Genomic DNA, 22756 nt, shown 5'->3' on the forward strand with positions numbered 1-22756 from the left:
TACATACATCACAACCATCTAAAACCCTAAATTTGATATATATATTTTTAGTCATTAGTCAAATTCGTGTCTATTGTGACGGTGAAACTCACCAAATTGAATGTGGTCATGCTGAAGACCATTATATTCCCAAAATAGGCTCATGAATAGACCATTATAAATGCAACTCTAGGGATATGTTGGCCGAGATACTTACTGGTTTAGCCATCAAATTTGAGTTTGAGAATACGAGGACAATTATTTTAGAGCTAGCACTGGCAAAGGGCAAGGCCTAGGCCAAGCCAGCCTTGGTCCTGGTCCTTATGGGGCCACCCTGAGCCCGGCCTAGCCTGGACCATGCCTAGGAGGTCCTGGCCCTATTATGGCCCTGCTGGGCTAAATGCAATCAAAGCAAAAAAGAAAGGAATAAAGAAAAAGGGTGGGGGGTGGGCACGGGGCTGGCCCTCATCCAGCCCAACTCTTGCACCATGGTAGCCCGGCCCTCGCGCTATATTTTGTGGCCCAAGCCCTAGGTTTTTAGGGCTTGACCAACTGGACCGGTCCGGGCCACCGATTGCATTGCCACCTCTAGACAGACGAAACGTGCCCTCCCTTAAAGGGTTTCGAATCTAAGTTGGCCTCCGGATGGAGTTTAAGGTAGCGGCAAGAGACGTTTGTTTGAGGGAGTTATAGGAGTCCAGGAAGAGAAGGTATAGGACATTTTCCAGTGTGAACATGCCATGGTATTTTGTTAGACTTCTGTGACAAAGATATCATGTTTTCTTTAGTCATACATTGGTCCACGACTAAAATTTTTGCTACTTTATGTATCCACATTTGATTGTAAATCTTTGGATCTCTATTAGGCCTAGCGGGTCTATGTTTTATGGTGTGTGGATATGGACGGAGAAGGTCTCCATAATGTGGTGCTGTGAAATTTTATTAGGATGGAATTGGTTTTGGATTAGTGAGGAATCTAGTCCAATCAAATGGTTTGACCCTCAGTTTTAACGGCGCAACAAAAGATATACCCAATAGTTTGAAAATATGAACTATACTACAAATAAAATTGCCCACATTTGTTGTCTAACCAGTGAAAACTGGTAGGATGAGGCATCAGTTGGACCGGCCAGTCCAGTTCGATCTTGATGATTATTGTGCTATGTGTGCATATCTTCATTTTTTTATATGAAGAATGGGCTATCTTTCTTCCAGATAGTTGTTGCTGTGGAGCACAGTATCAGACTACAGTCCTGAGAGGTGAAACCCCGAATTCTTACCTTTCATAGCCGTTTTATTGGGCCAAATAGAAGAAATAAAAAAGTAAGTCAAAACAGTGGTTCACAAGGTGAGATCGATTTGGCTGATTAGCCGAATGAACATCTGGCATGATAATCGCCGGAATACTTGAAGGATCATTAGAACTGCCCACATTAAGTGAGACAACCTCAGATCGGACCCAAAATTTGCAAATCCCTTTTGTGATGATGGGAAGTTAGCCTTGGCCAAAAAAACAAGGAAGATCCGAGCCAGTGGCATGCCCACGCTGATAATCGCACGCACAAAAGATAGCACAATCAAACCTTGGTCAAACCTACTCAAAAAAGTAAAATGAGGGTCTTGAACTTTAAGCTAAGATACCCCAAGTATACCCTACAAAACTTGGGCCAATTTAACAGGGGATGATCAAAAGCCTAGTGTGGTTGCCTAAATTGGCCCTCAATTTACAAAAGAGCCCTCTGACACCCATGGCCAGATGATAGAATCGACCAGATCAGCCGGATCCGGCTTTATAAATATTTCAAATAACTCAAATATTTTAACAATCTACCAATTTCTTATGTTTCCAAATTAATTAGGGTATGGCATTATACATTTTCATTATTTCATCGAAAATATGTAAATATTGAGAATCTGTTTCATGTGTGAATATTTGTTGACCATGACATCTATTTCATATTCAAAATGAAGTTTAAAATGTGACCTATTGTAATAAATTGGACATCTCTAACTCTTTTTTCTTTTTTTTGATATTTTTGTAATCTCCATTAGCACTTGCACGTGTGTGAGTGTAAAAAAAGAAAATCCCAATCCAAGAAAGAGACCTAATGAAAAAAATTTAATTCAATATCATGTTTTCTATTATATCTATTTTTATTTAATTTTACTTGCATTAAGTTTTTCGAGTACAATGGGGAAATGATCATTAGATTCTCATACAGTGAAACAAATTTACAAAATTTGAGGATGTTATATAATGTTATGCAGGAGGTTAATTTATTAAAAATTCGAATGAAAAAAAAAAGGGAAAAATAAAAAAAAACAAAACAAACGTTGCCTCAATTCTCTTTGTTAGAAAAGTTTCACTGAATAAGCTATTACAAGTTCAAAGCCTTTACTAATTATTTCACACATCACCAAATTCATTCGTCGTTTGCGAAACTTTAGTCCCACATCTAAGGCACGTTTGGTTTGTGTGAAATTGTTTTCTAGAAAACATTTTCACATAAAACAATTCTCTCATATGGTAAATGTATAAATATTTTCATATTAACACACCTATAGGCAACTAATTTGATGTAAAAATAATTCCCACACTTAACCACATGAGACAATTTTTTCATATGAAAATATTTTCTGGAAAATAATTTCATGCAAACTAAACGTGCCTTAGTATCCAAAGCTTCTTATTTTTTGAGAAAATATCTCCATATCCCCTATGATTAGGTTTCATTTCACAATAGACCCAAGGTTTTAAAAGATATCTTGGGGCATAAAAATTGTAGATTTTATTTCTTCAAACCCCCTTAATTTATTTAAACCTATTTTTTTAGACCAAACAAATCTAAAAAAACATGATTTTTCTAAAAGCCATCCTCCCAAACTTCTCTTTCTCTCTCTCTCTCTTTCCATCTTTTCCATCTCTCTCCTCTCATTCTCTCTCCTCCCACTCTCTCTTCCTATTTTCTATCTCTTTCCCCTCACTCTCTCTCCTCCCAAATACACAGTATACAGAGAGAGAAAGAGAACATCAAATAGAGAGAGAAACAAGAGAGCACAAAAAAAACTACTCCCGCATAAACCTGATCAGCTCTCCATGACTCCCTGAATCTTATGGATCAGAGCTTCTTCAAGCAAACCTTGACCCTCTCTCATGAGATCTATGCTTAATCTCATTGAGATAATCTAAACCCAAAAGAGCAGAATTTTCCTCAAGCTCTCAAATGTTATCATACCCTTCGATGGGTTGGCCAAAAGCATGAATCTATTGAGCTCCGGCTTGAAAGCATCGGCTTTGAGCTTTTCGGCCATGATAGGAAGCAAATCTTCATACTCCATTGCTTAGTTTTGACCCATTTTTGTCTTTTTTTGCCATTTTTACCATTATTTTGCTGGAGAAAGAATGGGGCTCTTGATGGTGTTTGTTGACAAAGAGGTTTGGATAGACGATTTATAAAAGAGGGAGAGTATTTTATTGGGGATTTGGACTATTTTGACCTTGATTTGTGTAAAGAGGAATTATAGAGATATTTTGAATTGGTGTTATGCAGAGGACTTTCATAGATTTCACGGAAGTGAAAGGTTATCGGGAGGAGAGAGAGAGTCCAGGGAAATACGTGAGGAGAGAGAGTGAGAGAAGCACAAAAGAGAGAAAAAGAGAAGTTTGGGGTATATATGTGAAATGAGAGAAAGGATTGAGTTGGATATCACGGACGTGAGAGGTTACCGGGAGGATAGAGAGAGGTGTTTGGAGAAATACAAGAAGAGAGAGAGTGAGAGAGACTCAAGAAGAGAGAGAAAGAAAGAAGTTTGTGGTATATAAGTGAAGAGAGCAAAATGAATGGGTTTAGAAAAAGCATGTCTTTATTACATTTGTTTAAGTTAAAAAATAGATTTAAAGAGGCTAGGGGGTTAGAAAATATCTTTTGAAACCTTGAATTTATCAATAAATAAAACCTAAAAATAAGGGATATGGAGATAGTTTCCCTTTTCTTTTTGCTGCTAAGGGTTAGCATGTATAAAAAGGACTTGGAGGGTTGGGGCAGCGTAGTTTAGAGTCTTTAGACACAAGTCTTATGACATCAAGCATTAACGAAGGTGGACCATCTTATTATAGAAAGTTTTCGAGTAAGAAAGTAGAATAGAGGAAAAGTTTTAAGGAGAATTGTTTCATGCCGTGTGGATCACATTTTTTCATTTATAGTTCCCGACATATAAAGCATCTGTCTTAAAGGTAGATGCAAATAGAAAGTCCATCTAAAAGTAATTGAAACTAATTGTCCAAATGTTTTTTTAATAAAATTATTATTTTTAGTTTTCAAAATTTACTTATTTTTTCAAATAGGCAGTCCATCTAAAATTGTCCACATATCCATCTCAAAAATAAATTTTTAAGAGATGACATATTTCTACGTGGACACATAGAAACCATGTCCAAAGTTTAAAAAAGAGGAACTAGATGGTACGAGTCAGGTCTATGACAAAACCGGCTATGTCACGAGGTGAACTAGTGGGTTTTTGATGTTTTACATGACATGGTTTGCCTTCGACTATTCTATTTTAAATCGGTCGGTTCCAATTCAGATCGACATTTTTTAGAACATTGATACTAAATAATACAACCTTCCTAATTCTAGTGCATATGTGCTTATCATAGATCCGATTTGGATATGTAGAAATAGAGGGAAAATAAAAATAAGAAAGTAAAAATTAGTGAGAATTAGGAGATTTTGGAGTCACCGACTCAGGTAACTCACATATTAAACCTGATCTAAGTTTGATTGGGATCACTAAGGTTTGCATAATGTTGCAACATTAAATAATAAAACTAAGTCGTATCTCATAACATACAATTTTGGTTTTTAAAATTTTTAAGATGACCTGAAAATCTATTTTCATCTCTAATTATAAGATTTTAAACTAAAAAATTAATTCAAATCAAGTAGATCTATAAACATATGAAATCTTGGAGATGAACTGTCCAAATAATATGATGCAAGATGTTCTATTTTTTGAGACTTGAAATCTTTTTTTTTTTATGTATATATTAATACATCTCAATGTCGAGATGATGAATTAGAAGGTTTTTCATTATCTTTTTATTTTTTGCTAGATTTTTGAGGTGCACCTTAATTCAATAATTTAAAGTGTCAACCTTAGATAAGGTTTTTCTTTTCAAAAGTATAATAATTTGTTTTGTGACACATGAAATCGCAATCATCCTCAACCACTAGGTATAAAAATATCTCCCTTAATTGGATGAGCAATCCGTTATCTCATTCTCGAGAAAAAGAAAGTAAAAATCCTATACACACAAGCTCATGAATAGGCCATCTGTGGAATCAAGGATGATTTCGACTTTAATGTACTTTACCACGTGTGCACCACCCTGTTATAATATCCACGTGTTACGTTCTTTGTGGGTTACGTGTAATCGTTGCTGAGTGTATGTGGATCGCAGTGAAAGGGAAGTTGTTGCGTGAGGAATAATTATGCCAATGTTGACTCACCCCCAATTAATTATCTTCCTTTGTAATCTACTCTGGGTCTATTTGATAATTGGGAGTTAAAATATGAATTGTAAATTGAAATTTTTGTTTTAATGAAAAAAGAAAGTTGTTGTAAAACATTTTGGATTTTTACATTTGATAATACACTGAAATGTTAAAAAAGTTGTGGGTTTTGGTATTTAAAAACCTTATGAAATGTTAAGTTCTAAATATGTGTGTTTGATAACATGCTGAAAGACTAGGACGTTCTGGGTATTTGTGTTAGATTAGTTGTAGAAGTAATAGGCGAGATGCAGAATGTTAAAATTGAAACATAGATAATATTAGATTGTATAGCGTAATGGATCATAAATATATGAGACTGTATAACGAAATCAGATGACCACTTGAAACATATTAGATTCCAATGTCATAATAAAAAAAAGAAACTTTGAGCTCAAAAAGAACGGATACAACAAAGAACATATAACAATCTCAACTCAAAAAAATAAAAATCAAGTTATTAATAAACAAAGTCAAGTTCTATACCTAACAATCTCAACCCAAAAAATAAATAAAAAACAGTGAATAAAAATCCTCTAAACCCTGTTTTATAACATATCTTAATGGGCTTGGCTATACAAAATGAAAAACTTCTAATAACAATTCATAAGGGGTTTCAACTCTATTGAAAAATAGAAATCCTATTTCTATTTTTCTAAACAGATCAAGCATGTTTAATCATGTTAAACTCTAACAAACTCAGTTAAGCAACCATGTGCATTCGAGGTGCGCATCAAATGTATATACAGTAGGGTAATAGAAATAGCCTTCTCGTTTTAATACATCTTATATAACAAAATATTTGCTAGAATATCCTGATCATAAGGAAGAGGCCAACTGCTTGAAAATATAGCAACAACATATTTTAACTATGCACAAAGATACAGGAAAATCTGAGTGAACAAATATGCTCATGGAAAGGTAAGTCTAACAACTATGGGAAAAACAAAATATTTTAAGTGTGCAATGTTTCAATATATAAAGTTGCATATTTTTATAAACTTTTTCCTTTTAAGAAAGGAGAAGTTTTATATGAGCCAGAAGACGCAGGAGGCCACTAGCCTATGAATAAAAGATATCGTGAAAAGTTTCATAGGCAAAAATACGGTGCTAAAAATCCCGATAAAAGGTATATTTTAAATTTTAGGATTTTATTTTTTTATATTCATGATTAACTTGACCTAAATCATGAATCCCTCGGATAAAAAAAGTTTACCTTTAAGATGAATTTTAAAGAGGAGACATGTGTCATAGTAAGCTAGAAACGAATAAAAAGCTCGAAAAATACAAAAATGTTGTTTGATTTATATGGCGAAAAATTTACAAAAAAGCAACAATGAAAAGGCATCAATATTTTGTTGTTGTGGACCAGGTGTCGGATTGTAAACGACCGCTATGTCCGTTGCCCTTCTCGTCTTTTTCCTTCTAGCAAGTGCCAGGAACTTCTACCACTTTCCCGAAAAAGTCGAAATAACAAAAGTGGACGTTTTGTCGGCTTGTGAGTCCTCTCCCTCAAAGGCCCCATTTGGATAACTGGAGAAGCGTGTTCTGGTATTAGGTTTCTTTTAGAAATGGGTTACTCATCTGTCCTTGGGATATGGGTGTCTGCTATTTGAATAGCACTTGATAAAAAACATGGAATATACATATCCATTATTTAGGTTGTCTGTGGAATATGTATATCTATTGTTTAGATTGCCTGGAAGATGTGAATCCATAAATATTGAGATGCAGTTTTTTTAAATTATTACCCTACATTTATTCCATTGCTTCCAAACCTCAATATTATTTCTTAACTAAGATGAAATCCTTATTTTTATTAGGGTACATTTGGTTCATGCATAAAATATTCCTCAAAAAATATTTACACACATAAATCGTATTTCATATGTTTGGTTCGTGCAAATGCATATGCAAATAAAATACCATGGTAAAAGTTTTTACCATGAAATGGTCTAATTCATTGTAAAATAAAACCACACCTATTGAGGTGGACCCACTATTTACTATTCACTATTTACAATATAATATATTATGGACATGTTTAGCATGCGGGCCAAGTCCGCACATGTAGAAATGCGGCATCGCTTAAAAATCTATTTTCGAGATGGATTCTTGGACTTAATTTTTAAGGACATGTAATCTCTAACATGGAGATCATGAATATGAAAATAAATAAATAAAAATTAAAAACTACAAATAATAATTTTATTAAGAAAACATTTGGACTGTTAGTTTCCATTATTTTTAGATGGACCACCTACTTGCATGCATTTTTAAGACGGATGCTTTACACTTCTGGACTGCAGATGTGGAAATGCGGTCCCGACCCGCATGAAACAATTTTTTATATATTATTATAATATTTTATTTTCATATAAATTATATACTTCATATATAAATTATATTGCAATACTAATTAACATATAATATAAAATAATATATTATTTTATAGTATACTGTAGTATATAACATTAGAGAAAATATATAATATTATACATATTCTATAAATATATACATATATAATATTATATAATGTATACAATATAGTATAATAATAAAATATAATATAAATATATAATAGTATAATTATATATAATATAATTTGTATTAGATTATATTTTTTATATATTTATATTTATTTTATTAATGAAATTGTATTATTTTTAATATATATATGGGTTATGTTATATATAATATACGTAGAGCAAATATATAATATTATAGCATAATACATAAATATATTATACATATTATATAAGTATATAATTAATAATAATAAAATATGAAGTACATAAATCAATAGTTAAAAAACATATCGGTGCCCAGGATCGGGCATCCTAAGAACCCATTCGGATTGGTGAATCGGTGATCCGGATCGGGAATCGACCGAATCGGTCTGATTAAGCTTTAAAAAAAGTACAAAAAAATTATTGAAATTCATTATAAATGTTGATTTTTAGGAATCCAATAAGAAATCGAGGTACTACATTATTAATTTTCATTTTTTTCATCAATATATAATATTGAGATGTTTATTTCCTGTATGAACTTATTTTAACCATTAAATTTACATCACACAAAAGAAAAATCATAGAATTATCATGAATGAAATATATAATCATATATGGACTACAATAAATAATGGCTTAAATCGATGAAAAATGGCCACCAAAATCTCGAATGGAAAACATTATATACTGAAATTAAAATTATTGGCTTACATTTATAATTATTTTATTATTAAAATAATAACAAATCCAACCTTTTATTTTTTTCACAATAAATACTTAATGTATTTACCTTTGATCTTTTTTTGGCCAAAACATTTTATTTTTTATGACAATAATCTTTTATTTTGACAAAAAAAAAATATTATTGTATCACTTCTTGTTTCTTTTTTATAAGAACCATATTTATTTTTACAAAAAACTTTTTATTTTTTTGTATAAAAAAAATATTTTGTGAAGGAAAATTTTATTTGTTTGTGAGGGAATGATGGAACCTAACTAAGTTTTGATCCCACAACGTCCAAAACAGTAAACAACGCGCTAACCACCACATCAAATGTTCATTTGTGATACTAGTAGGTCACTTAATTTTATATTATATCTTTTTCTCAGCTATTACCTTACCACAATTATCCCACATCAAACCCACAGAACAAATCTCACGAGAATAAATATTATTCTACTAACATTAACATTCATGTGCAAAATGCATGCAGTAGAATAGGACCTGTGACGAGAGACACGTGCCATTTAACAGTAAATGCTAATTTTCTAAAAAATTACAAAAGTGCCCCCTACGATTCATGACGTCATGCGTGTACAGAACCGAGCGAACCGGTCGATTCATGACATCACCCGTGTACAGAACCGGTCGATTCATGACGTCCCCTGGCGATTTAATGGTCGATTCATGACGTCACTCGTGTACAGAACCCGGTGAACCGGTCGGCAATTTAATGGTCAATTCATGAAGTCACTCGTTCATGAATCGATCGGTACAGCGGTGTGATTCTATACGTCACTCGACGATATACCGTACAAAATCTAACGTCATGACTCGACCGGTGCGATTCTGTACATCACCTGGTGATTTACTGTACAGAATCGCACCGGTTGATTCATGATGTCACTGGCGATTTACTGTACAAAATCGTGGGTTCTAGGAGTCGCTGGCGATTTACTGTACAAAATCGTCGGTTCTAGGATTTACTGCATAGAATCACCGATTCTTCCCTAGAATAGGAGGATTCTTCTCTAGAATAGGACGTTTTACAAAAGAATCGAAACGGGATGGCCGATTCCTAGTTCGAATCAGCCGAGTCCGTGCCGACTCGGTGACTTTTCAAACACTGATATAAATAGATAATAATATAAATTATATTATATATATATATATATATATATATATATTACAATATATATATATATTACAATATATATATATATTACAATATATATATATATATTATAATATATATATATATTACAATATATAATAAAATATTTAAGTAAGATGTCTTTGTGAATCGGGGACCACAATGTTCCAAATTAACTTGAATGAATTGTAAAATTTCAAGTATGACGGGGATTGGCCAATCCAAAAAACCGTGGATAGCCCCTATTCCACTTAATTTGGGGGAATAGCATTCTCCACGTTTTTGGCCAAAAACATGGATTGGCCACTCTCCGGGATTCAATTATCTACGTTTGAATGTGTTACCCAAACAATGGACCGTAAATCTATATCTTAGATATAGATTTTGGATTTAAAATTAGAAATGTTTTGATATGGCTAATCCCTATCAAAAATAAGTAAAAAGACTCATCGTAAACTTACCAAAAAAAGCTACAATTTTGGCATCGGAAAACCTTAAAATTGATCATCTCGAACTTGAGTATTATAGTTATGAAAAAAATAAAGATTTCAAGCTCTAAAAATATTGTATATACACATTATCTAGACCATTTATTTCGGTCTAAAAATAAGTATTAAAATTTCATAGTTGGGGCTAGAAATTTATTTTAGAGTAGTATGGAGATTTCCGATACCCGAAGTACTTTTCGGATGACGATTCAAAGCCTAAAAATAGTGTATATGCACAGTATCTAGACTGTCTATTTCAATCTAAAAATAAGTGTTCAAGAAGCCACAAGATTTGTATCATACTTAGGTTTTCAAATTTCGTAGTTGGTGTTAGACATTTATTTTAGAGTTCTCTCAAAAAAAAATTTATTTTAGAGTCACATGAAGATTTTCGATACCCAAAGTGCTTTCCGGATGAGGATTCAAGGCAGAGTTTTACTTTGTTTTCATAAAGCTCAGGACTTATAGAAACGATAATAAATAAATAATAATAATAAATAAATAAATAAAGCCCTAGGCCTTATAGAAATTGCAACCTTCCAACTATGATGGGTAGAATAACAGAAAAAAGAAGTTCTTTAAATAAAAAATGATTTTCTTTTATATAATTTTGACCCGTTGATTTTAAAATTTCATGGTACCACCATTTTGTAACATCCATCTACAAGATGGATGTCTAATGCATCAGGGGATGCTATTGTAGAAGGCGGGGCACACAAACTAGTTTTTCAAAGAAAACACAAATACCCATGGAGATAAAAACAAAGAATGTGCAATCTACGTTGTTCAAATAAAATAAACATTATAGATTAACAGAACTTTATTTCTAAAAATAAACTCGCAACTTTATATAAACTTTTTTTTTCTAAAAATAAACTCGCAACTTTATATGAACTTTTTCTAATGGATAATAATCCATGAATAATACAAACCGTTTTTATTGCTTTTCTCCATATTATAAATTAAGTATTAGAAATAGGGAGATCATTTACTTTTGGTACATGGTGGTCACAAGTAATCTTGACCATCAGATGGAAAATTAGGTGGCTGCATTTATTTCATTGACCAAACTCAAAGTTCAAAAGAAATTTTCTTGTACTTTGTGACATACTCAAGTTATCAAATTTCTTATTAAATGGTTGTAAGTAATTGCGACTTCCCTATATCAAAAGTAAATAATCTCGTAGTATACAATCTCTTAAAATATGTGTATCCATCTATAGCTACAGGCATTCTCTTTTATGGAGATACCTATATTGACTTGATGAACTGGTCATGAGGAAAAAGGCCTAGAATGGCAAATTGTCAATTCAGATCAGCGATCTGACCGACTTGATGTGATCTGACCAACTCGATGTGAATTTGTCATCAAGAAACAAGAAAATTAAAATATACAAAAAGGAGAAAAAAAAATATAAATTGCAAGAGCCAGGCTATAGGGAGTGTCAAGTTCAATAATAAAATCTACAAATTCTATGAGGGAACCGGACAATTTTGCCGGAACTGGTCTGATTCCCAATTCTAACCGGGATTCAGGTCAATGATTTCCACTCCTGACAAGAAAACGGGTAAATTCCCATGAATTCCCGATCTGTATCTCCATTTCGAGTCACTCATTGAGGAAGAGAGAAGTAGACCAATCGGAAGCATCCCCGCGGATAGAAAAATAAGTAATAAATAAGGAGTGGGACCATAGCAACGTAGCCCATGGAAGTGCACATGACATACACCAACTATAAATCTCATGATTCGGCAGGCATGCTTATTGGAAAATGGTTTGATAGGGCTAAAGCCCTGTCAAAATAAGTAAAGCCTATTTTCATGATTTATCAAAAATTGCTAAGTGTTGAAAAATTTTTAAATTGATTATCTCACCTTGAACCTTATGATTGTAAAAAACAAATTACAATTTTAACTTTTGAAAATAGTATATATTACAACAAATCATCAAGAATATCAATTTCACCTTAAAATGTTGACAGATCTACAAGATTGTACCACTTTTGATAAGTTATGAAAATATGCTTTACTTATTTTGACAGGGCTTCAGCCCTCTCAAACCATATTTTAACTAAAGCCTATTCTCATAAATCATCAAAAATCTTTATGATGGTTTCAAAACTTTATTGTCGATAATGAAATTTGATTTTAGAACCATTATAAAGATTTTCGATGCCCAAAGTGTTTTTTGGATGAAGATTTGAGGTGAGGCTTTATTTTGTTTTCATAAAGCTCAGGCCCTACAGAAACTTCATCCATGCTTATTATCTAATGTGCATACGGGAAAACCAGAGCTCACTACCTTGGTCTAAGGGTGGCAATAGGTTAGCCTTGGGCCAGACTAGCCATGGCCCTTATTCTCATAGGGTTGGGCGAGCCTAAAAACAAATAAAGAAAACCACGGAAAAAAAGAAAACAAAAAAAGAAAGAGGCCTGAACCTAACTAGCTCTGTCCCTCAAGCCACAATTTGTGGCCCATGCCCTACACTTTTTGCAAGCCTGATCGGGCCAGGCTAGGTCGACCGAACCTGATTTGAGCCGCCTGGCCTATTGTCGGCCCTAGCTTGAACGACGTCGATGAATGTTTTTATTAATTGTTTTGGTTACAACCTTAAGAGGATAAAAATGTATAATTTTTTAAATTACAAATTTCCTAGAATTTGAAGCTTACGCATTAGCAAATAATCTCAATTTGTGTCAACATACATCCTACATTTATTCAATAATATTATTAAATTAGGAGTTTCTATTTCCATTTGGTGGTACAGGTCTCGTACAACACTTGTTAGGATGTATGAGTTAGTTCAAGTGAAAGGTTCGAAAAGAGCAAGGAGAAGTACAAAAAGACGTAGTTGAAAGTAGTCTGAAAAGATATGGGAACGTATGGCCTCACTAGGGGTATGGCTCTTAATAGAGCATAATGGATGACCATGATTCGCCTAGCCGACCCCAATTAATTGAAAAAAACCTGTGATGATGATGATATATTTCTACCTAAATTACTTGTAAGGCTTTATTATTAGAAGAGGTTGAGATTGAATTTGATCAAGAGGTAGATGCCCCAAACTCCCATTTTGTAGGAACCCCCTTGGTAGGTTCTCTACTCTAAAGTCTCTCTCTCTCACTGGTGTCTGAATGACATGTGTCAACTGTTGGATATGGTGATTATTCAAAATCACCCACATAAAGAAATCCGATATTATATGGGATTGAGATTAATAATGATAACTTTCTTAAAGAAAATAGAAATAAAAAAAAATTAGGACTCTGGGATATATCTTTTGAGATATACAACATCTATAACAAGTTTCCTATTTAGTGTGGATTCCTAACATATATATATATATAGGTACGGTTTCTATAAGGTTGCAACCTTTAAACAATCCAATTAAGGTGCACCTTAAAATTTTATCATAACATGTAATTTTGTTTTAAAGAATTCTTAGTATTATCTTAAAATCTATTTTCATACCTAATTAGAAAATTTTATCTTAACATGTAATTGAAAAGTTGGTTTATTATAGATAAGCGGTTCCCATGAAAATTTTGGGTGGTTTCTCCTTTCAGAGAGAGAAAGTCTCACTTGCTCTCAATGTTGTCCTCTTGAATAGTGGTTTGGCGGTGGAAGATAAGTCTCTTCATGGGCAGTGGTTTAGCTGTAGAATAGATATGAGAGATCGGTTAGTCGTGCCAATTGAGAGAGCAGGTCTAAAAAAGTTTACTCGACTGGGTTTTGTCGAGAGTTATAGAGGTAACTCTATGCCCTATTGTTGAGGGTTATAGAGATAACTCTATATCCTAAAATCTATAATGTAACTTTCATTGGTATAATGAATTTCATTTTACCGTGCCCATGGATGTGACCCTCTTGAGGTAAAATACGTAAATTTTGTATTCTTGTAGAGCATGTGTTTCATGATTTATTTCTCGTATTATGGCTCGTGCTCTTCTCTGTTTCTAGCAGGATAATTACACGATCTTGGTGGGATCCAACTTTTGGGATTTCTATTTCCACATCTATAAGAGTTCTCAAATCCTAACATCAACACCATTAATTGTGACTCAATATATTTATATACAGGGGGACCTATCATTTTAATCAAAGCAGTCACCCAATTAACCCCGTATGCAGAATATGTAGGAATACGGACAAAACGTTTAGCTCATCTCTCTTCCAAGCAAACCCCTCAAGTTAAGATACTCCAACACCATCGCAATCCATGAGCACAAACAACAACAAAGAGGGCGAGAGGGTCATACCAAAAGTTGTTAAAGAAGCTGAGTTCATCAATCAATCAGCCTCATTCTTTCTCTCCCTAGTTGTATGCTAAAGTAATTATTTCTTTGTTACTCAAAGCCTGCTTTATTTCAACTAAAATTGTACAATGCCCATGGAATTCTATGATTTCCCCCAGCAAGAAATCCTGTTGGTTGAATCCCCTCGACAATTACTTTATGAATTTGTATGCTATGATATCATTTATTTTGATACAAAGAGGTCACAATTATTTTTATCCATTGAATTTCAATTCAATAGATGAAAATGTGGTATAATATTCAAAAAAATTTATTTTGAACTTTGTGCCTAAATAATGACACATCCTCAACCACCAGATTTCAAATCTAACGTTCAATAATAATTGTAACCTCCTTGTATCAAATTATAATGGTCACATTATATAGATTTACGTACCTTATTGTCATATGTGGATTGACAGCAAGCACAAAGCTCTGCTGTTGGGTGCCTGTAACTTGGCCTCATTTCCTATACATTGCAAAAATATTACTTCTTTGTTATCCAGGGCCTGTTCCATTTCGACTAAAATCGATGCCCATGACCATAGAGTTTTATGATCTCTCCTACACTGGGAAATCTTGTTGGCTAAATGCGGCTCAACAATTAACCTATTTTTTATCGACAACCAGCATGAAACTCCACTTTTAAAGTCCATGTAATTCGGCCACATTTATGGTATCATGAAGGAGACCACCACGCTCATTTACCGGTGAACTCTTGTCAAAGTCGAGCTTCACCCAACCCTACGTTGCTTGCGTCCGTTAACTTGATTTCCCCACCTGTCTGGTTTGAGGTGGTGTGACTTGATTTCCTCACCTTTCTAGTTAGGAATTAAATTGGTGCATATAATTCAGCCTTTTGTCTTAAACATGGGGATTCTCGAACCAGATTTACGATTGGGATGGGAACTGTTGGGTTCGGTGACAGCCAAGTCATTATACTCATGTTTTTTTTTAAAATATTAAAGATATTATTATAAAAAAAAGAAAATAGATTTTTTTGGAAAACAAAAAAGTGATATCTATAAAAAAGACTCAATGAAGACATAATATTCTATCATTTTGAAAGTCACCCTTTTGGGGGTTATAGGAGTAGATCTCCAAATAAGAGATAGATCTTCAAAAGAGAGATATGACCTCGTAGATAGAGGGTTTTGGGTTGATTTAATTTTCACTTCTATAGAGAGAGAGTCTCTCGGTTACTCTCGAAATGGCGGCAACGTTATTGCAGTGGAAAAGAAGATATTGATCGACAATGTTGCTCGATCGGGAGAGCGGATTTAGAAGAAAAGATCGGTAAAAAACCCGAGCAAGTTTAGAAGAGAAGAACGGTGAATAGCTTTTTACCTATGTTTAAAAAGAGTTATATTTATTGTAACTCAAAACTGTAATCTTTATTGTAATAGTATATTTGTACTTGTCAATGCCGTAGATGTAGCCCTACGAGGTGAGCCACATAAATCTTGTGTTGTTGTGGTATGCTTTTTCATGTTCGCTTTATTTTTTGCACTCGATTTATAATTGTATTCATCTACTTCGTATTTAGCCAATCATGTACACGATCTTAGGTGGGATCACGGTATTTGGGATTCCCAACACCGCAAGCTAGGGATTGTGAGAGAAATTTTTTTGTATATTTCAGTATATGATCATGGGAAAAAACCCCTATTTATATAATATTTGACAAGTTACACAGCCTGTATAATCATACAAAGAAGAAGGAAAACATACAAGAAAAGAAAAGACATATCACAACTTGCATAATAGCCTTTATGATATCAAATGAAAAAGGAAATACAATATTATAAACGCACAAGGGTTACCATGAACCCTATTGGAACCAGTCGGAATTGAACCCGTTCTAGAATGATATGGGTCTCAACAAGATTCCACATAAAACCCCTTATTTTTATATTTGTTTCCCTTTTTTTAAACCTCACTAATATGTTTTTAGGTCTCCTTAGATCCCACCACATAAACCCCTATTTTTGTTTCTATTTATTTTATTTTATTTGTTTTTTAATATTTTTTAGGTTATCGATTTAGACAGACCCAAATTACTGACGTAGCGATCTATTTAGGATCTGTGAGTGAACGACCTAGCACACCGTTTTGGATTTTGAGATACCGATTCAATTATTTCTCAGCACAATAACGGGCGAACGTATGGGTTTGCATTTTCAATGTTTTTAAACCTTGTTTATTTTTGGCTCCAATCCAAAAAACGGTCTTTTAAAGCATGTTCTTTTTGAGTACCCACCACAAAGTTAAAAGGTGATAGGTGAACGTGTTTGGTTCATATTCGAGACAGACTTATCACGTATGTGATTCATATTCGAGACAGGCTTCAAATGTCTGTGGTTCGAATCGATATTGTCTACCACTAAGCTAGAAATTTTAGAAATTAAAGGGTAAACTTTTATGAAAAAATTAAAGGGTAAACTTTTATGAAAAAATAATGCCTTATATGTATAGGTTTGTGTAGGGTTAATAACCATTGAAAATACAAAGGTTAACGATAGAAAGGGTTATTTTTTTGTTTAAAAAATTATTTTAACAGATAAATTAATTAAGGATAAATTTAGTTTTTTTTTTTAATTTTATATGAATTCTAATTTTTTTTTTTCTATAAATCTGATTAAGATGAAATTTTGAGTGTATATACCTAATACTATTGCGCACTATCTAAAAATATAAAAACATTATTTTCAGTAATTTTAAATGGCCAAATTACCCTTGTCATTTTTCAGGGGTATTCTGATCGTTTTATATTTTTAGAAATATTTTTTAAATAGTTTTTAATGTACGCCCTATTTTTCAGTACACAATCTAAAATTTCATTATGATTGATTTCTAAAAAAAATGTTAAAATTTATATAGTGATATGTATTCTGAACCACATGATGAAAATCTGACGACTGAAATTCCACTTATATTACTATTCATTATAGCCGCATGTATATATATATATATATATATATATATATATATATATATATATATATATATATATATATATATATATATATATATATATATATATATATATATATATATATATATAAAGGATGGCCAATATGATAAGGGTGCGGTTTGTATAAAGTCGAGGCTCTAAACAATCAAAGTAGAGCCCACCTAAAAGTAGTGTCGAGAAAAGTGGTTTCAATATAGGAAATCTTTGTGATAGCCTTAAAATATATTTTTATATCTAATTATGAAATTTAAAGCTTCAAAAACAGAGTACGTCAAGCCGATCTATGAAAATCTTGTAAATTGATAGTTCAAAAATGCATCACAAGACAACTATTTCCAAAATTTAAAACCTATTTTTTATGTCCATGCATCTTATGTCCAGATGATCATTTTGAGGATATTTAAGTATCAAAATAACATTTTTTAAGAGATGACCAATTTGAAGATATTTAAGCATCAAAACAACTTTTTATTAATGAAATTCTTGAGACGGTCACTAATTTGATTGTTTAGAGTCCGGTCTCTGCTCTATATAAACTTTTTTGAAGGTACAATTTGTATAGAGATGTGGCTCTAGACAATCAAAGTAGAACCCACATTCAAATAGTATCGAGAAATGTTGTTTTAATAATGAAAATGTTGATTTTCCTTTCATTTTCTAGTTGGCATACTTTTCTCCGGGCATCAAGGAATAAGTGAAGTAATAAAACGACCCCAAAATTTAGAGAGAGAGAGAGAGAGATCCGAATATACCTTCTCTCTCTACTTTCTTAATTGAAGAATACGGTCCACCTGCTTTTCTGTCGAAACTCTTTTTAAGTCCCATGTATCCTTAGGCATTTAGACGGGTAGGTAATGGCTTCTTGATTTCTTGTTCGCGCCACTGGAAAATTAACCTAAAAACTATTTTTCTCTCTCTTATGCATACCCCATCAAGAAAAGCTTTCGGTCATGGACGAAGACCGGCAAACTCAAGTGCTCAATGCCCTGAAAGAAGCCTCACACGCTGTGCAAAAAAACCCCTTCTGTGATAAAGATTCCGCCATTAAAGCTCTCCTTCAGTTGCAGAATGAGGACATCGCCTCCATGTTCAAGGACCACAAGCTACTTTCCCTAACCGACCATCTCTGCAACCTCAAATCTCTGGTCCACGAGCTCCGAGAGTCGAGAGGGCTGCGCTCTTACCTAAAATATAGAGAAATCTCGCGCTTGGCTGCTTCGATCGAGTTGGTGATACAAGCCTGGATTGATCGAAAAAACCTAGATAAGCTCACTAAAACTCTGCAACTTCAAACCCTGTATCAGCAGATCAAGCTCCTAGAGGCCTTTGAATCTAGGCTTTCTCAGGGGTTCGATGGAGAGCTACAGGACTCGATTCTGAGATCAGGTGTCTTTAGGGTTCTGGAATCGCTGCTCTGCAACCCAAAGCTCGATATTAGGGTGAGGGATCAGGCCGCCTCTGCCATGGCTGCTCTGGTTCAATTCAATAAGGACGTTTTTGTGGGAGAAGTTATGGCAGGCGGCTACGTTGTCCAGGCTCTTGTTTCCATGACTTCTGTCAAGGCAATTAAAGTTCTTTCCAGCTTGATAATGGCGATCAAGAGTCCATTCGTCGACGAGATACATTACCAGGGTGGAATACAGAGGATACTAGGATTTCTTGGTGATCCGAACAAAGAAATTAGGGTTTCGGCGATGGAGTGTGCGATGGAAATCGCCTACTATGGGCGAAAAGAAGCCATCGAAGCCTTGTTAAAGGGAGGAGTGGTGAAGCGATTAGTGGAGTTGCAAAAATCAGCAGATGATGAAGAATTGAAGGCAATGGAAATGGAGTTTGCGAAGAGAGAGAAAGCGTTTAGGGGCTGTGTAGCGAGGTTTGCTATACAAATGGAGGTGGGTCAAGGGTTGAGGCAGAGAGAGAGGAGGAGTCTTAAGGGGGAGATGTTAGAGAGAGTGAGAGAAGTTGTGGAATCCGAGGCAGAGGCGGCCACCATTGTCGCAGAGATCTTGTGGGGCTCTACGCCTTAAGAAATCCCACTGTAAAAAAAAAAAATTTATGAAACATAAAGATCGGTAAAGGTCTTGGGTAGACAGAGAATGGGGATTGGCTCCTTGCCGTCGATTTGGCTAGGGGTTGTGTATACAAGGTGAGGGAGAGAATTCATCTTGTGTATATAAACTTGTATATATATATATATATATATATATATATATATGGAAAAGGGTTATATAAGGATGCAACCATGTAGAAAAAATCCATAGGAAAAAGTAGTTTTAATGTTGAAAAGCCCTTTGATTGATCATCTTGACATCGAGATGTATGTCCATGAAAAATACGAAGATTTTAAGTCTAAAAAATAGTACATTTACAACATATTATCTACATTATCCATTTTCAAGATTTTCATATGTTTATAGATCTATTTGATTTTAACCATTCTTTGAAACGAGGTGGTTTCCATAAGGTTGCAACCTTAAACAATCCAACTAAGGTGCACCTTCAAATTTTATCATAATATATAATTTTGATAAAAAATGTCATTATGATTATCTCCAAATCTATTTTTATATCTAATTATAAAATTTTAAATTTCAAAAATGGTTAAAATTTAGTAGATCTATAAATGTATGAAAATGGACGGTGTAGATAATATATTGTAAGATGCACTATTTTTTATATTCAAAATATTTTTATTTTTCATAATCATACATCTCGATGTCGAGATAATCAAACACAGGGTTTTACAACATTAAAACAAGCCTTTTCGATGGATTTTTTAGATGCATCTATAGTTATACATTTCAAGGTTGCAACCTTATATAAACTTTTTCCTTTTTGAAATGTAAAATTTTATAAGTAGATATAGGGAAAAGTTTATATAAGGTTGCAACCTTAAAATGTAGAACTTCAAAAATCTATCGGAAATGTTGTTTTAATATTGAAAAAACCCTCTAATCAATCTTCTCGACATTCAGATGTATGAATATGCAAAAAAAAAAAACAAAAACGTTTATGAGTCTCGGATATAATGAATTTTGCAACACATTATCTAGACCGTTCATTTTCAAGATTTTCATATATTTATAGATCTACTTGATTTTAACCATTTTTGGAATTTAAAATTTTTTAATTAAGTATGAAAATAGTTTTTAAGATAATACTAAGAATTTTTTATAACAAAATTACATGTTATGATAAAATTTTAAGATGCGCCTTAATTGGATTGTTTAAGGTTGCAACCTTATAGAAACCGCACTCTTAGATATAAAAATAGGTTTTGAGATGATCTTAAGAACATTTTACATCAAAATTATATACCATGATAAATTTTGAAGGTGCACTTTGAAAAAAGTGGATATAAAGACTAGAGCAAATTTCCAAGCTAAAAAACAAGGCAAAATGGACACCTTCAACAAGCTACTTGCTAAAAACCAAGATATATGAATAAGTTACAATCCTTTTACAACCATTCTAGCCTTGCATAATCACTGTAAATAAACTCAAATACCAACCCCATATGGGGCAATTATATATAAAGCAAGACTAGCTTATGAATTACGCTTTCATAGCACAAATTATATAAACTATGTCCCAAAGCTTAAATACATCATGCAACTAATCTAAACGTTTTAAAGAATAAAATCAACTAAACAGGGAATTAGAATGCCAAATTAAAATAGGGAAATCATGTTTCGATCCCTTTGTACCGGGGCCATGCAATCAGGCCCTATAAGGACTTAATTTTGTCCCTTCGGATTGTAAAAAAGTGGTTCACTCACAAGAGTGTCTAATCCAAATGGGAAGAAATTACTCACCTTAAAATCATTTCTTAAGATCTCAACATACTGGCATTATCATCGAAAACATAATGTAAAAGGTTTGAATCGAATCGGATAAAGAACAAGAGAGTTATGGCCAAATTACACACGATGGTCCCTCGGACCACCAAAACAGTCTTGTATGGAAAGATTATGAACCTCCATAGGTAAAAACCTGATGAAAAGGTTTTAAAAATGGAGTGACACTCTTAGACTAAATTATTTGATAGGTTTGAAGCAAACTAATTAATGGATATTATGCATAATCATGGATTCTCATGCATATAGATTATAACTCATTAAGGGCTACACTATGAATAAACATGATGAAAAAGATGATCAAATGGGGATTCTAAGATCAATAGAACTTTTCTAAATTCAAAACTCCAGCAACTATAGATGTCAAGGATATGATCTTATGAGAAAATAAAATCCAATGGAGTTTACCTTGATAAATGCACACTATGGACTTAAGCATAAGAAAGGAGGACCACCATCAAGATCACCATTAATGGAGCTCTAAAATCTCTCTCTCTTCAATTTTCTCTCACAAAACCTTAGAAAAAAAAGGGGAGCAACAATTTTTCAAAATGGTTCAAGAGTTGAGATAGTTGGGGTTTGAAATCTCATCATGTGCTTTTATAACATGGGTGTAATTTCGGATTCAATCAATACCCTTGATGCACTAATCCAAAGGCACATGAGAGGCTAATGTACTTAGCCACCCATCCCTATCCAACCACTAGGATGAAAGGATGATATTTCACACCATTATCACTCACCCTAACCCTAAGTTGTGCCACTTTACCATTTTGTCATTGACTCATGTTTTTGTTCCAATTGTATCCAATACGGCCTTACAAAAATCCCTTTAGTTTTTTTTTTAATAATGTATTAGAGTAGATAACCACAAATGCTAAAGGGCAAAAAAGTAATTGGTAAAACTCATACATATGGAGATATTCTTCTTTATCAAAGCCAATCACTTTGTAGACCTAAAATTTCAAACCAATAAATTTAAAGATAATGTCTCATTCACACATGTATGTGAATATATTTTTCAATTCAAATTTGAAAATATATTTTCTCTTTAATATCAAATAAATTAATTAATTAAACTTCACATATGCCATGCATGACCTATGTGTGAGTCAATTAAGATATGTGCTAAAAAGGGGGTCTTAATTTCTAACATTATATAACAAAATATAACAATATATAACAAGACACCATAAGACAACCCCTTATAAAACAAGCAACCA

At 33.2% G+C, this 22756-nt stretch overlaps 1 protein-coding gene across 1 annotated transcript; it reads left to right on the plus strand.

The window, feature by feature from the left end:
- Positions 1–17799: 17799 nt before the first annotated feature.
- Positions 17800–20683, plus strand: LOC18446385 (uncharacterized). Its single transcript, XM_006856503.4, has one exon. It carries the CDS (start codon positions 18627–18629, stop codon positions 19701–19703), a length of 1077 nt encoding a protein of 358 aa, XP_006856565.1. The 5' UTR covers positions 17800–18626; the 3' UTR covers positions 19704–20683.
- The last annotated feature ends 2073 nt before the right edge of the window (positions 20684–22756 follow it).

This window comes from Amborella trichopoda, chromosome 13, assembly GCF_054954075.1.
Source record: "Amborella trichopoda isolate Santa Cruz 75 chromosome 13, AtrichopodaSantaCruz75HAP2 v2.0, whole genome shotgun sequence".
NCBI classification, from domain to species: Eukaryota; Viridiplantae; Streptophyta; class Magnoliopsida; order Amborellales; family Amborellaceae; genus Amborella; species Amborella trichopoda.

Excerpts from the sequence above, each read along its gene's own strand:
- LOC18446385 (XM_006856503.4), top strand. The coding sequence starts at position 18,627 with ATGGACGAAGACCGGCAAACTCAAGTGCTCAATGCCCTGAAAGAAGCC.